General features: G+C 28.5%; 1 protein-coding gene across 3 annotated transcripts in view; it reads left to right on the top strand.

Annotated features, from left to right (window-relative positions):
* The first annotated feature begins 487 nt into the window (after positions 1–487).
* LOC117169027 (uncharacterized transmembrane protein DDB_G0289901-like) overlaps positions 488–17799 on the top strand; it is a 25553-nt gene continuing 8241 nt past the window's right edge. The window contains exons 1-2 of one of the 3 annotated variants that reach the window (XM_033355088.1): positions 488–818; positions 15954–16100. In XM_033355088.1, coding sequence (XP_033210979.1) covers positions 15993–16100 — 108 coding nt within the window. In that variant the 5' untranslated portion in view covers positions 488–818; positions 15954–15992. Of the gene's footprint in view, positions 819–14566; positions 14771–15953; positions 16101–17799 lie in introns of those variants that run through there. The other 2 variants (XM_033355087.1, XM_033355089.1) reach the window with 2 other exon arrangements.

Raw genomic sequence — 17799 nt, forward strand, 5'->3', positions numbered from 1 at the left:
AAATTTTTTTAATAAAAAAGATCATGTCTGAAAAATTGCTCTTTTTGAAAACTTGACTTTAAATGAAAAACTATCATTTGAAAATCTGCCCCTACAATTTTCTTGGAAATTTACTGTTTTTGGTAATGTCAGGACAAGAGAATTAGCATTAGAAACTTAAAATATGGGCTTTTTCAGGAAATTCCAGTGAAATACCTAATTTTTCAAAACAGCGGTCAGTCGGTGACGGTCGAACTAATGCATTCCACGATCGATCGACCGATCGAGCGCTCCCAAATTGCGCAATCGATTTCTACTACTGTCTACTATACTGTCACCATGAATGCGACATTGCAATAATTCTTGCGCGACATGTTTTTCATTATTTATTGAAGCTTTGGTGACATGCGTACGACTAATTTTCCCCGGGAAGAAGACTTTCTTCTTTCTCTGGCTTGGGCACCCAGGTGTCGACTGGCCTCCAATCGAGAGTCAAACTTAACGAGCCAGGCGAAGTCGATCCTTGGTTCGATACGAAGTGCGCGATTCTCGGTTGGATTCAGCTTTAGAGTCCTTTTTTTATTTAATTTTTTATAGAAAACTTGTGGGTAATTAAAATTGACCAAGAAATGTAGGGAGACTGTTTTGTAAAAAGAAATTAAGAGAGATAAAGAGAATATTGCGAAAGGAGATTCTAATTTTCATTGCGAACCGGTCTTGGTGCTGTGAATGAAAGTGTTGTGGGTCTAGAGAGAAACAGAACATTGAGAACCCCTGTTCCGGATAGAAACTTGGTGAAAATAGAGGCTGCGAGAACTCTAGGAGAGAAGTTTTGATAAGTAATTATAATTTAGATTATCACTATTTAAATAAAAAATATATTTGTTAAAATTTATGAATTTTGTTATCTTTAATTATTGCCTGAAACAATTCTTATAGATCAGTTTTGTTTGATCGTATATTTTTGGAATCTGACCCACTTTGACTTTGACAAGAATTTTCTTTATAGGTTTTAGAATATGTAGTTTAAAAGTATAAAGAATTTCAAAAAAGAAAATTGTTCAATGTTGCTATGCAATAATTGGAAATTTGAACAGAAATGCCAGAAATAAAACAAAAATTTTGCAATCAAATACCATTTAAAAGTTGGAAACTAATAGTTCGACAATTAAAAATAAAATAATCTATTATCAAAGCAATGTCCACAAATTTAAGTAACCAATTATAACTTTGTGGTATCAAATGGGAAAAGGTGCAACGGTTTCCAATCTTAAAAAATTAATCTCCCACTTTTTACTAATTTTAGAAAAGAAGCATAGATTCTCAGCTTTCATGATTTAATAAAAAAAATTTAAATAACTTAAAAATGGAAATGGAATTATTGAATATATGTTTGGATCCTTCTGGGTTTTATCAAATTAGAAATAGAATAATACTTGTTTATCATGATTTGTAAATAAAGTAAAAAGAGTTTAACTTTCTTTTGTTAGAAAAAGAACGATTTTGCTCCATGAAAGCTGCAGAGATACTTTAAAATAAGAAAAATAGTTTTGTGTATAATTGGTGTTAAAGAAATAAACGTATATGCTCGAGTGAATGCAGAAGTTTATCTGCTGAAAGATTGAAGAAGAGGTGTGTATTTATGTAGGTATGTAACTATATATTCTCGCAGAGTCATTCACCAAGCGTGAAATGAACGTCTACGTGCTGTCTGGATACCTCAGTTTATCTTAATTCCCACTTGGACAATGATCTTTTTAAATCATAAAAATGTTTCCCATTTCTAAAACGGTTCCCACTCGTATTTTTTCTATTATTCTATCTAATGTTATAATAGTTATGTGTGATACAAGCACCCTAAGTGGCACTTTTTTGGCCGCGTACTGCAATTTACAAGAGGCAAAGTGCTACATAGGGACCAAGTGTCAATAACTATTTTTTATCACACTAATTGGTCATAAGTGCAAATGGGTTGCAGAGACTCCTGATTTCAAAGCCGGAGAGGGAATCTAATACAATACAATCCATTCCAATCCAATTTAATGCAATCCAAAACAATTTAATCCAATCAAAACAAAATAAATCCAATAAAATCCAATTCAATCTAAGATAATCCAATCCATTCTATTCCAATTTAATGCACTCCAGCCCAACCTAATCCAGTCTAATTATTCTAATCCAATAAAAAAAATCAATCCAAGCCAAACCGTGCCAATCCAAGATAATTCAATCCATTCTAATCCAATTCCATGCAATCTAACAGAATCTAATCCAGTACAATTCAACTCAATCCAAACCAATTCTAGATAATCTAATCCAATCCATTTCGATCCCATCCAATTAAATGCACTCTAGCCCAATTCAACCAAATCAATTTAATACAATTCAATGTAATTCAACCCAATCTAATCGAGTCTAATTCAACATAATCCAACCTAAAACAATCTATTTTATAATGACCTAATCAAATCCATTCCAAGCCAATCCTATTCGATGCAATCCAACCGAATCTAATCCATTCTAAAACAATCCAAGATAATTCAATCCAATCCAATACTACCCACTCTATTACAAGATAATAGAATTCCACCCATTCCAATCCAATTTAATGCAATTCAATGAAATTCAAACCAAGCTAATTCAGTCCAATTCGATCCAAACTAATTTAATATACGACAATCCAATCCAAGATAATCCAGTCCAATTCATTACAATTCACTTCAATGAAATAAAACCTAATATAATCCAGTATAGTCTAAAGCAATCCAGTATAATCAAGTTAAATCCAATTCAATGCAATAAAATTAAGTGCAATGCGATTTAATGTGATGAAATGCAATCAATTCCAATCCAACTCAATTCAATTCATTTCAACCTAATCTTATCCTGTTCAATTCAATCAAATCCAATCGAAATCAATTGAATACAAGATAATCCAGTTCATTCTAATCAAATTCAACCCAATTAAATTCAGTCTAATTCAATCCAATTCTAATCAATCTGATATATTCGAATCTAATATAATATAATCCAATTTAATCCAATCAAAGATAATTTCATTCAATCCAAACTAACCCAATTCAACATAATCCAATCTAATATCTAATTTAATCAAATCTAATTCCATGAAAGATAATCCATTCCAAGATAATCCAATTCAATTTCATCCATTCCAATTCAATCCAATTTAACGCAATCCGACCCAATCTTATTTAGTCTAACTCAATCCAATCCAAACCAATGTAATCCAAGATAATTCAATCCATTCTAATTCAGGAAAATTCAGTGCAATCCAACCCAATCTAGTCGAGTTCCATTTAATCCAATCCAATCCAAACCAAACTAATCCAATCCAATCCAAGCTAATCCAATCCAAGCTAATCCAATCCAAGCTAATCCAATCCAATGCAATTGATTCCAATCCAATAAAATTCAATTTAACCAAACCGAATATAATCTAGTCCAAGTAAATCCAATCTGATCAAAGATAAACTAATCCAATGCAATATTGTCCAATTCAATCGAAGATCATCCATTTCCATCCATTCCAATCTAATTCAATTTAATCCAATTCAATGAAATCGAACACCATCTAATTCAGCCCAATTTAATCTAATTCAATCCAAACCAATTCAATCTAATTCTATTAAATCCAACCCAATCTAGTTCTGTCCAAATCAATTCAATTTATTCCAATTCAGTACAATCTATTACAATCTAATTTAATACATTCCAATGCAACCAAAACTACGAGTAACTGAATCTATTTCTATTTAATTCAAACCAAGATAATCCTATCAAGTACAATCCAATCTAATTCATTTCAATTCAATCCAATTAAATTCTAATTAATTCTCGATACGAAGGACGAGTCACACTTTTTTTTAACACACCCGTTAACGCAATTGGTCTTACTGCACTTATCGTACCATGAAACACAGATATAAATGTCCCATCATCGAATCAGATGGCAGTCTTAGTGAAGTTATAGTAAACAGTACCCTAAGTGAAAATTTCACGTCCTAGACAAAGAACTGCTATTTTAGATATCGTTCACTGTACGCAAGATCATACAAGTACGAGGAATAGTGCCGTCCAAAAATGGATTGGAGTTTTTCTCTCTCTCGAATTTTCTACATATGAATCTATTTTGTTTTTCAGCAATTGCTAAATCGAGTTGAAACTCAACATAAATCTTCACAATTAGCCAAATAATATGAATAAAATATAATATAAATAAAGTCGCGGTTTTTCCAAAAATTCTTCACTTCTTGTCCAATTTTCAATTCAAGGGAGACAATACTTCATTGATAATAATAAAAATTATTTCATAAAAAATTTATTACTATTGTTTATAATATTCTCTGAATAATGCTAGAAATTTCGGTTTTTGTTGTTGAAATTTTCAGCTTCTCGTCCAGTTTTCAATGAGAGTGAAGAAATAATTAATTAACTTCAACACAAGTAATTGCTCAAACAATTGATCATTATTGTTAATAATATTCTCTTTTCTTAATTGTAGAAAGTTGCGGTCTTTTCCGAAATTTTTAGCTATTTGTCTATTTTTCACTTGGAGTGACTTAAGACCAACATTTTAGTACTCATGAAGGAGAAGATAGTTATACACAATAATAAATTGCATAAACACCGGTGTTTGTTAACTTGCAGTACTTATTACCTATGTAAGTAAGAAGTGGGTGAAAAACTCAAGATTTCAGAAGACACCGCAACTATCAAGCATCAATAAAGCAGAAGATAGTTATTAACAATAATAATTTTTTTGAATAATTATGTTTACTAAATTGCATTAACTATTACCTCAATATAAGTAGAAACTGCATTAAAGTTGAATATTAAAGAAAAAGCCGCAAGTATCTTACATTATTTAAAGAGAATATATTATAAATAATAATTAATTGCTTACGCAATTACTTTCGTTACAATTAATTAATTATTACTTCACTTATTGGACAAGGAAAAGTCAGGGATTTATAAAAAAACTTGGAAAAGTCAGGGAATTTCTATAACTTTAAATAGCTGTCAAATGGAATAAATTTGAAATTTCTCGATTTCAATTTTAAATACTTTTATTTCGTTTATAAAATAATTTGGGTTACAAATTCTACACTTTTACGTTATGCCTGTGTTATCCTTTTTGATTGAACATACAATTCTTTTGTTCGAAAATGGGCCTTTTTGGGTTGAAAATTCAATTGATTTCGTAGAAAATTTACTTATTAATAAAAGATTATACTTTAGTGCCTAAAAGTTAACTGAAATATTTTATAGACAAAAATTAAACTATTTTTTTTCAAATTTGTCATTTAATTTAAAAAAATCATGTTTTTTAGTAGAAATTGCATCTTTCTTAAATAATAATGCAACTGTTTGGTTGAAAATTCAAATATTTCTTTGAAAATTCATCTGTCTAATTTTTTTCAGCCTTGGAAAAGTAGAAAATTTTATCTCCGGACTTTTTTTTATAATAAATAAATACCAGAGTTATAGCATTTACACAATACCAAAAAACAAATATTCAAACATTTTAATTTTCGGTCAAACTATGCAAGATGCGACTAAGTACAATGCGACAAAAATTGTACATCAAAAAAAGATCTACAAATTGCTTATAAATCGGTTTTTACAAGACACTTCGTTCTTTTATTTGTAAAGAACAAAATAAAAAATTAATTAAAATTTTGGACAAACGATACAAGGTGCGGAAAAAGTAATACAACAAAAGTTGCTCATCAAAAAATAAGCTACAAATTTCTTATGGATTATTTTTTGATACGATGCATAGTTCCTGTTTTATTCGTAAGAAACAACATTTAAAATAAAAAATTAGATTTTTTGACAAGTGAAAAAATGAATAGACGAAAATTTCTCATCCAAAACAAGTAAAACTCATGCAAATTTGTTATGAATAATTTTTTGACGAAACCCGTTTTTTCTTTTTTAATTCTAAAAAAGAGCATTCGAAATCAAAAAGTAAATTTTTTGAAAAAAAAACAAAATGTGCGAGAAAAGATTAATAAAAAAAAATTTTCCCTCGAAAAGGATCTCCAAATTTGTTATTAATAATTTTCAGATAGGACAAGTAGATTTTTTGTTAATCGTACAAAAAAGATTAAATAAAAAAAATTATTTTTTGAAAAATGACACAAAATGCGAAAAGAAAAGTTAAAAACAAAATTTCTTTAACCAAAAAATATCTACAGATTTTTTATAATAATGTTTTTTAAATAAAAAGAATTGTCTTTCTGGAAAAGGAACGCAAGCTATAATATTTTATTTAACAAAATGTCACGCCTAAATTATATCTAAAAATTTTTCTTAATCACAAAAATAAGACAAGAAAAATACTTCTGTTTCAATACCAATGCATATTATAAATTGAAATAATATAAATTTAATAAAATGATATGAATTTTGTAAGGTTGCTAAAAATAAAAATGGAATGGAAAATAAGAAATAAATATTAAAACAATCATCGCAAATAAAATTTAAACCTTATCTTGCAATATATAAACCAAGTGCGAAGCACAATATACGCGATGAGAATGTGTTCGTTAAAGCCGAAGAAGCTTTAACGAAAGAGAATTCCAAATCACTAAATTACAGTTGTCGATGCTTTTACCTTTAATTTTAAAAGACCTGCGCACAAATATACGAGAAGTATAAAGACCGAGGGCGCAGCGCAAGTTAAATACATTTTGAAGCGCAAAGCGCGAGGTCAATGTATTATCGAGCGCGAAGCGCGATAACCAACGGTTGTGCGACCCAGGCGCACTGAAACTAGCGAGCCGCGCGCGACTAGAATGTACTCCGACAGCGGGCAGATTTTTTTTTAGAGAAATAAAATCCAGTTTTCAAAAGTGGCCTTTTTGCCACCCTTGACAATGCATTAATAATTATACAACAGAAAAAGATAAAGATTGATTTCGTCCATTCTCTTAGAAATTTAATGAGAATCATTTCGAAAAAATTCTAAAACCTTTTAAAATTACGATCGAGGCCGATATTAAAAGGGATTTTTTTAGTTTTTTATTTAAACATAAATGTGAAAAAAATGGATTTTAAGGTATGGTTACTTTAAGAACAATTAGTTATTCTAAAATAACTGATATTAGTTTGCTATTGATAAATAATCATTTCCAAAGAATAATTTTATAATTGATTATAATTTATTATTTTTTGTTTTAAAAATGGAATAGTTCTAAACAATTGTGGGTCATTTTAAATGGGTTTTTAAATTTATCATGTGATATTTTTTCAATCAAAAATCAAAGTAATTCACAAATATTGAAAAATAAAAAGAAATGTATTATTTATTGTTGTAAACAAATTACATGAAGAAATAGGCAGTTGAAACCATTTTTCGCGCATACTACACACTGACGATCAAAATGGACATTTGTTTATAAAACTTGTTTACAATAATGACGTTTATGTAATGCTAATATAGTTTACTGAAGCATAACTGGCTATACTTCAATTATATTTTTTATTCTATATTAGCATTACGGATATACATTAAATTATAATGTGATATTTTTTCTGAGAATTTCTAGAAACATATGAGATTATTTCGAAGTTGCCTTACAGCTTTAGATGACATAAGCCCATTAAGACCATATGTTGGAAATCGAACTTGGTGACTTCCGATATTTGACCTTTTGATCAGGGTATAAATCTTTCTCTCTGTTCTTCCTTGTTATTTAAAAGCTCTTACATAACTTTACGATCCTTGTAAAACGTGACTGCTTTTTATCAAAAGAAAGTTTCTTGATTAATTCAACGTACTCTTTCCTTTCTTCCACACTATATGGCACCACAAGTTGAGAACTATAAATTGCCAAAAAATGTAATTTTTACAATTTTGGGAATAGAAGTGAAGCAAAATTTAGTCATCAAGTTATACATTTAAAAATTCAATAAAGTAGTTTTTATGATCACCATAATCATGATTATTTATATTCCCGATGGAATAGATATCAAATAAATAAACAAATTCTAACAAATTGGAAAAATAAGGATCATTAATAGCATCATAGTTTTGACAACCAGTACTTAGAAATATATTAGTATCTAATATATTATATAGTTGCACGTTGCAAATCGCGCTTGAAGCAAAATAAGAATTATTTTTGTTTCCTAATAATAACTGTTTATGCCAAATGTTCATTAGCCCGTACAATGTTCCCATTTTTTTAGCCATTACGGACTATAAGTTTGTTTGGCAATAGCCTATCCATTACGAGTAAAATACTTTTGGTCAAGGTCACGTGGCTTCGGAAAAAACTTTCTACATTGTAGGAAATATATATGTAATTCTTGTCCAATGGTTTTTTGTCCTTAAAGAGCGGCCAGGTTGGAGATACACATGGCATTTTAAGAATATCTTCTGACGTACCTATAAGGCAATGAGAAATTAAGTAACAGTTTATAAAAAACTCTCAGGTAGAATATTTTTTATTCGTAAATAGAGGTTTTCAAATGAATTGGAATTTCGCAAAAGGAAAAATAGTTCCATTTGTGTAATTTGAAAATGTGCCCGTTTTTATGAAATTTATTACATTGGGTAAGTTATTCTCTTTTTCGAAAGTATTTTCTGTTCTTTTAAAATTTAACTGTTTAAAATTTAGTTAAAAATTGAGTAAGAGACTTTAACAATATTTTTTTAATTACTAAGCTATCAAGTTGTAAAATATTCTAACGCAAAGGAAAGGGATATTTATTTAATGCTTCTTCAACTACCACTTTTTATTATTGTTGTGAGCACCGGGAATCAGTATCCGAAGATTATTGTCAAGGTGAAAGGAGAGTTTTACCCGATTAACTTGAATTTCTTTTTACATAGTCAGACCTGGCAAACATTTTCTAAAAAAAACTGGAAGCTAATTGATTTTCACCTAGAAAAATTTGGTAGTCAATTTGATGTACCAGATATCTTCTTTTCGTTATTTTTAAATATTATGGACTAAAAATTTTACCGTGCAAAAATGAGTTCCTGAATTAATTTTATCATTTTTTCATAGCAATTGCCTTAAAAATAAGCCATTAATTTAATTTTAGAGTAGTATTTTCTGTTTTTCTATTTTATTTATATTTTATTTTACTTCAAAGTTCTCTTTTTGCACGAAGATAACAAAAATTGTTAGATGCAACACGTAGCTCTCACTTTCCAGATTGGATGAGTAACTACTGCAATAACAAAGATGATTATAAAGTTGATTGCTACAATGTATAATAACTGCTCAAAACACGGAAAGCTGTTGCTTTGGATTGAGTGTCACATGCATGATGAAGTCTTTCTCTTTTTGTGATGAAATTTCTATTTACTTTTGATTAAAAGTCAGTGTTTTGATAAAATCTCGCAAATAATTTTATGTTATCATTGACAAAATGCTAATGTTGCATTTCCTATTATTTATATAATAATTTTTTTGTATAGAAAAGTTTTCAACATTTTACATTCTGATGGAAAATTACAATTAGAACTACGTTAATAAGAAATAAAGTTATTTGAAACCTTTGGGTAAAAGTTATAAGACGACTGTCACTTCTTTATAAAAACTAAACTTAAAAGCTGCTGTAAATATGATAATATTATGAGAGTTGGCAAATATATTTTTTCCTAAATCCGTAAAAATATTCTTAATGTAAATTCTAGTTTTATTTCTTCTCGTATCAAAAATGCATTTTAAAAACCCTCATCTGCAGAATTTGGAGATTTCGAGAAGTGAACCGGAACTTGTGTAACAGTTCATGTGAGATTTTTATTTTAAAAATTCCAGTTAATTTAAAATGATTTGACACAATTTTTTTTTTAATTTAAATGAAATTCCTATAATTTAGTAGATTATTTTCCTCAGCAGCAAAATGCGAGTCGTCGCGTGTACGAATAATCCGTCATTAAAAAAATGTGGTATTTACAGGCTGTTTAATTCTGTTCTTGATCTAATAACTCTCAAAATGTTGCATTGCTTCCGGGCTTATTTCTTCTAACATAACCATTTATTTGTAAAAGGCCATTTGAATTTCAAAATATTTGACTAATTTTAATTTTTTTACAAAAAATTCCATTTATGGTAAATTGACTTATTAAATAGTTTAAATAATAAGTTCTATAAATGATGTGTCTTAAATTTTACTGAAATCGTATGAATCTACTCCTCCCGCTATATATTCTGTATATTACTTGAAGAATTACATCTTTTTCTACCATGCAATAAAATAATTTTTGTATTTTAGTAGCTGCATTTACTTTGTATAATAAAGGTTGAAAATAGTAATAAAATGTTATTTAATATTTTTAAATTTTTTAGGTTTTTCATACGTCACTTAATTTATAGAAGTCATTAATTTAACACTTTTACCAGTAAATTTGCTATTAATGACATTATTCTTGTAATTAAAACTAAATTAAATTAATACTTCAAATTAAAGGTAACGCCATTGAATAACCAAATTTAACTTTAACCTAATTGTAAAAAAGTTTCAAGCCTCGAAATAACAATTTTCGAGCAATTTTGGATATTGTTATATAAGAATGAAAAAAAGCTAAAATTTAAATTTAAATTTAATTCTAATTTATATTTCCTTCATTACGATATTCGATACGAGCATTGTATTAAATATGCTATTCTTTTCCTACAATTTCGTTACCCTAAACAATTAGAAATACTTTTTTTATTGATGTGGGCACCATCAATTTTTGGTAAATTTCAATCGGTGGTAAATCGGTCAATCGTGAGTGATATTTCAATTCGCACCTTTTTACTCAGCAACCCGTACACCTTCGAGAAATGTACCCCTTAATTTTATGATTTATTATTAGTATTATCTTGTTTGACTCTTTTTGAAATATAAATTTATATAAATTGATTACCTCAAATATTCTCTCAAATATTCCCCAAACCACAGAAAATTTGTCTTCTACTTTGTTCATAAAAATCTTAAGAATTTAACTGAAATTTTACTATATTTACTGAAATCAATATATATTTTTTTTAACGTGAAAAAATTGTCTTTCTACAAGAGTAAAATATTTGACGGGAAGTTTGCGGGATATATTGCTTCTTAAATGCAGAAACTCTAATTTTTACAATTTATTATCATTTAAAAGTGCGACAATGCATCTATAACACAAAACAAATATTTTTCGAATTTCAATAAAAAAATTTAACAAAATTAAATAATAAAAATTTGCCACACTAACACACTTTTCAATATTGTCTTCAACATTATCCCTGATTTCCTAAATATTAAATACAAAGCTTGGATACCTCAAGTTTGTCCCAAAATTAGACCAATTTTAAACACTTGGCAACTATATACTGGCCATTGTTTTAATTTCTACGAATTTTGTTATTAGATTTTATTTTTTGATTTTAAAGCAGAAATTGAAATTTTACTTGGTGTCAATTTAATATCTTTATTTCGAATACTCCATAGAATTTCAGCTAGAGTTTCAGCTGTACTGTATATGAAATCAAGCTGTTGTGTAGAGTTTGATAATATTTTGTACGTGCTGTAGAATGGTATTTTTATTTATTTTATAGCGAAAAATAAAGAAATCAAAAACAAAACTTAATTCATACGTAGAATAACTGAAACTTGATTCCTTATATGGACTCATCAGAACATAATTCTAAATTTAATGGAACAGCTGATTTTAAGTGACTACAAATACAAAAATTCTGATAATATAAAAAAATGTTAACTTTAATTAATTTTGAACGATGATCAATCTTTCTAGGAATTGTTTAAAATTCCAATAATTTCGTTATAAGAATTCAATTTTAAACGTTCCAGAAGAATTAAAGTGTAGAATTCATCTAAATTAAATGATTTAAAAAATCGATCAAAATGGACTCCATATTATTTGCTGCGAATTTTTAACAAGAAATGTGAACATCCTCTAAAAAATGGTTAAGGATAAAATTGTTCATTTGACAAATTTTATATGAATCTTTTTGTATTAGCTTAAATTTTAGCTATCAATTGTTATTAAACAAATATTAATATAAAGAGCTCATTTTATTACTTGAAAGATTCTTAACAATCTCATTTATTTTCGATCTATTAAACTTTGTTGTTATAAATCATACAGTTATTTTATTGAAAAACAAATATTTTCCTTAATGATTATAAATTAATTTAAATCTAAGCAAACACAATTGAATCTTTCAGGGAATAAAATCAGATGTTTAACCAACAAACATCCGTATATATTTTCTTCAATAAACAGTTTTAACCTCAGAAATTTATTTTTAAAGCACGCTTAGATTTCTTATTTAAGATTCCTAGCAATTAAGATCAAGCATATTTTCATCAATTTTATAAATCATTCAAGTATTATTTAATTTCAAAGAAGACTCCATGCTTTTTCTAAACCAAGTGTTACTGAAAAGAGTAGGCTAAATTTTATACCTAGAAAGTATGTTTGAACGATACCTTCTGAGTACTTTTACTGAATGTGAAGAAAATTTGTAGGTCCTCTTTTAAAATAAATCAATAATATTTCTTTTTTTATTAATATATGTGATTTTTTTGGAAAGAAACGAGTAAAAACTATTTTTTTCTCTCCTTCAAACGCTTAATTTTGCATTCAATAAAAGTTTTTATGTCATGACTTCAACCCAGATGCGCGAATTTAAAAAATTAAAATGCTTACTTCTCGGAGATTTTGTTTTTCAACATCACGATAAATTAATTTTGTTCTTATTTCTTGTTCTCTATATAATTATTTTAGGTAGAAAAGTTAGGCCTCAACCATTATGCACATTTTTTTAACTCAAAAAACTTTTCATGCAAAGGTGATGCAATTAAAAATTTTTAAAAATATCTTCAGACAATTTGAATAATACTATTTTTCTGTTCTAATTTTTCATTTTGTATAAAACCCCAAAAAATCGGTTTTTTTCCTCTTAATATATAGAACAAAGCCTTTATAGAAAAGGAAATAAGATGAAAAATTACGCAGCTGATTTTCAAGTGGGAATTTTTCCAAAGGACTGTTTTTTGTGTCCTAATTTTTTTTTCATATCTCGCTTCATTTTCGAGAAAAATTGGATATTTTGATTTTTATGAATCAAAAGTTCATTTTTTCGAAACGGCTTCGGAAATGATTTTCTTATCCAAAAATAGTTGAAAGACATTTATGATAAAAAAGGAGAATACATATTTGAAACTTTAAGTTGAAGTCATGTCAATGGAATCGTGCTCTACTTTAGATTTTATGAATTGTGGCGAAGACATGAGTTTTTTTTATTATACATTTCTGCTGCATTTTACGTAAAACATTTTAAGAGAAAATAGAAAGCTTACAAATTTCTAAAAAATTAACAAAAAAGAATGTCCTTGCGCAAGTGATTCAAAATTGATGTTCTCTTAAATTTATTTCTCAGTGAAGAAATGATAAATATTTTGTTTCGCATACAATTTTTTTATATGAAAGTCCGACATGAAAATTGTATTAAGCTGAATAAAAACAAACAAAACCAACTCTAAAATTAAAAAATAACATTAATTTTAGCGCTCATAGAACAGAAATTATAATTTTTTATACTGGGCTGCTTATTATTGAATTTTTTTACAAATTAAATAATCATATTATGGTAAGTGCTTTGTTATAAAATAATAGCTTGATGAATTTGTACCCATTAAAGTAAACAGTGAAAATTACTGATGCATTATCTAATTATTAAATAGAAAATAAAAAATGCAAGCAATAATATAATTTTATAAAAAGCAGTATGAGAGAAAATTTCAGTTGTATGTAAGTTAAAATTAATTTTCATTTTTAGCTTTAGTGACAATACAATCCACTGTAATTCATTTCCATACAATTTTATTCTTTGTCAGATATAATTTAAAATATGTACTCCGAGAACTTCCCGACTATTACAAAAAAATTTATTAAATAGATTTACTGACGAAAAACCTAAAGTTACGCTTGAGACCAGGCTGTGTCATCATCTTATGACTTTGTTAAATTTTTAGCCAGTTTTTGTTATATAAATATATTTATTTATAAATTTCTACATACTTAATAAAACTATTTTAATGGCCTGAAAGTTGTAGGATTTAACATTTCTTTCAGGAAAATATCACTCAAAACCGCCATAACTTTAGATATATTTAAACTATATCATTTTAAAAAAAATTTTTGGTGAATTCTAATTTGTCTTTTTGGATTCTGAGAATAAATTCATAGATTTTCCAAAGTCTAAAACTACTAACAATTTTTTTTATATTCGATAAAAATACTCGAGAGGATTCTCCAAAAGATAATTTGTAGGGTACAAACTGTAGCCTCCTCTTTTAAGTAAAACTTGGTTTAAAGTACGCGTAGTCAATATCCTTAATTTAATTATGTGAAGCGTCCATAATTACATTTCTAAAAAAGCCCGACATTTCCAACTCAGCATCCCATATGCCTTCGCAAGTAGCAACTCTTCTAGTATTCAAATGAAGCACTTCATTGCACATCCATATGCCAACCTTCCCCTCCAGGTTCATTTGACATCAATGGGTTCAGCACTTAAATCAAGCCTGCCTCACCCAAGAGAGGGAAGTAAAAGAAGGAGCGTGTAGGAATAAAGACAGAAGTCCATTCTCGATTCTCGAGGCTCGAATCTCGATTCTTGAGACAGACGGACACATATGTTCGCGTTCATTCGCTTGCCGTAAGACTTCGGCACCTCCTTCTCTGTAATCCTCAAACGAGCCTCGCACTCCGTGAGGAACACATCTGTCACGCACGCACGCACTCCAACTGCCCGTAAGTGTTCGCCAAAAAAATTTTATTACCACCCTCGATGTACGCCGGTAGCTTCCCAGATTAGAAAGGGGCGCTTTTTTTACCCTTTAACTACTCACGCGCGTGCATGTGCGACTTTTCAATGTGCTAAAAGAAAAACGCGACCGATTAGTAATTACCGCCACCATTTCAGTGTAATATACTGTTTCAGAAAACAGTTTCTCTTGCGAGTCGTTTATGTCATTCTACCTAACGGAGTTTTTGGCTCTCTTAATATGAAGTGTAATCTCCCAAAATTAGTTCATTCAAGAAGGAAGGCAATTGGACATTTTGTGATTTTTAATCGTGTTGGTTTTGTGATAGAAGGAATATTTAATTGGGGTTTATGGGGCAATTATTAGGTTAAATTCAAATTGTCTCGGCCACCTTCTTAGATTTTGTATATTCTGTTTTTGTGAAGCCTGTTTCTTGAAGCAGAAGAGAGTTTAGATAACTGTATATTAATTTTACACTTTTGTGACACTTTTCAGTTTATATAAAACTCGGCGCAAACCTTATCACTATTCAATCTCTTTATAGCCCATAAAATACTTTAACAAAATCGTCCGGAATATCTAATTTTGAGTTCACAGTTCATATAATTTTGACGAAAAGTGCAAGTGGTTATGCAAGTTTTACCAGTTACTCCTCTGACGGCCATTTGTAGTAAACAAATTAATTTTCTTTACTCAATTCGCATAATTGCAATCAAGAATTAGGAGTATTAAATTAAATTGATTGAATTATTAAATATAAATAGAAAACAATTATACTAAGGCCATGTTAGCGTAACCAGAAAAAAGGTATTTACGTTGTTTTCAAATTCAACTTATGTTCACACGAAACGCAAAATTGTGTTAAAAATTTGGCAAATTAAATGAGAAGCACTAAGAAACGTTGGTCTGGTCCTAAAATTGAATAGTTGTGAAAAAAGCAACAACAAAAAATGCGACCAAAAGACTTTTTTTATAATTGTAAAAATTTAGGATCAGAAAAGAGTTTCTTGGTGGTGCTTCTTATTTTATTGCCAAAATTTTCAACTCTATATTACGTTTCGTGTAAACATAAGTTGGGTTTGAAAAAAATGTAAAAAAATGTTTGAGGTTACGCTCACATGGCCTTAAAATCAATAAGAATATCTTGAATAATATAGTTTTATTTACAGAAAAGCCAATTATAGGAGGGAGTACCAAGACAGTGCAAAATGAAGACTTCTTGCATATTATGTGGCCTTTTATTGGTCGTTGGTTTAGTCGCCTCCAGTCCTATTGTTAAGAGGGCGGCAGAAGATGACCTTAGTCCCCTAAACGAAGTAAGTTGAAAAAATAAAAAATAAATTTTATTCTGACACAAAATTTCAGGTCTATCATTTTTATTGTTGGTAATTTGTAAGTCGGTTAATTTTTATTGTTTGCATCAAACTAAAAGAAGATGCAATAAGTTGACATATCCCTAGTTGTCGGCAAATATATTCATTCAACTTAGATACTTTCATTATAGTCTTTCATCCTTAAATTGAATATATTATTGTATACATAATTAAACCTAAAATCAAAATCCACCCCTCAACATGTTTAAATAAATTTATTTAGAATGGTGACTGTTACTGACGCATAATTATCTGAATATGTACCTTTATTATTAAATTATTATCCTTATGAATCTTTTTTCCAACCTACATTTTTGTTGGTTAAAATATTGGTAATTAGATGTGTATACCAATGCAAGCTAGCAATGTTTGAGTAACCTTAAGAAATATTTTTTGAAAGAAAAACATTTTTTCTTTACCCGGAAGTGAAGAAATGAGTTCTATTCGAAAGAAATTGTTTTCCGCAAATTGCGGATGCACTCGGCTTTCGATTGTCCGAAATATCGCGAGAAATAGAATATAAGAGAAGGAAAGGAAAGGCAAGGTGATGGAAAGAAGCGAGTGAGTGGTGAAAGTGGTCGTGTAATGGTCCAGGTTTATAAACGTACACACGAATGTTAAGCGTGATCGCACGCGCCAATCGATTTTATGAGTATATTTAAATTTCTGAAGTGTTGCTATGGACCCACGTGGATAACGATAAAAGTATAATTATCCAAGACGTGAAATTAAATTTTTGCACCTGCTTTTTAGAAATCAGACATTCTAATATTAAAAACTCAATTAATATGTTTTACAATTAGAAATTCGTTTAAAGTTAACTATCTCATCCACTAAATTGTTAGCCTTGTGAAACAATCAAAAGTGTAATAGCTGTTATAAATAATTGGTGTGGGTATTTATATCTAGAAGATATAAGACTTTAACTCAAATTTTCTATCGTAGTAATGTGGAGAGCTATGTGAAATATGCATTCTGTTTTTCTATTTTAATTATCTGTAAATATTTTGCAACTTCATTTCATAATTCTAAATTCACTTGTAATTCATTATTATTTCCAGCAAGTATAAAATGTTTTGTAAAATATATGTCCGCTATATTATTAATAATAATTAATAAATTATTTGTAAATGCATTCTAATTAGTTTAACGTGGAAAATACTTCAATGGTTTCGGAGACTTCAATGCTGGAAATAACATGTTCTCGTATCAGTCAGACTCAGTAGATACGGGTGACTTTGGTCAGACATAGAGATTCTTAAAGCTTTCATTATTCTCCTATTTTCAGCTTTGATTTTATGTACTTTATTTTGACTAAACAAATATTAAGGTTTTAAGCCTCTTTTTGAAAGTTTAAATATAATTATTGATTGGTTAAGTAATAAGAAAGGAAATGAAGAAACCTTAATGATCTAAAATTTCAAGGCTCTGAGTTGACTTCCCTTCTTCCTTGAACCACAATTTTACTTGAGTAATTTACTGATTCTTAGTTATGAGATAACCAAAATTATATATGATATTTCCTACTTTGGATAAAAAGTTTTGCCTATATAAATAAATGGCAATTTGTTTAATAACAAAATAAAAAAAATTATATTAAATAATTTTAAATATATAAATTAAATTTCTCTATTTGATAACA

This window comes from Belonocnema kinseyi, chromosome 3 (genome assembly GCF_010883055.1).
Source record: "Belonocnema kinseyi isolate 2016_QV_RU_SX_M_011 chromosome 3, B_treatae_v1, whole genome shotgun sequence".
NCBI lineage: Eukaryota > Metazoa > Arthropoda > Insecta > Hymenoptera > Cynipidae > Belonocnema > Belonocnema kinseyi.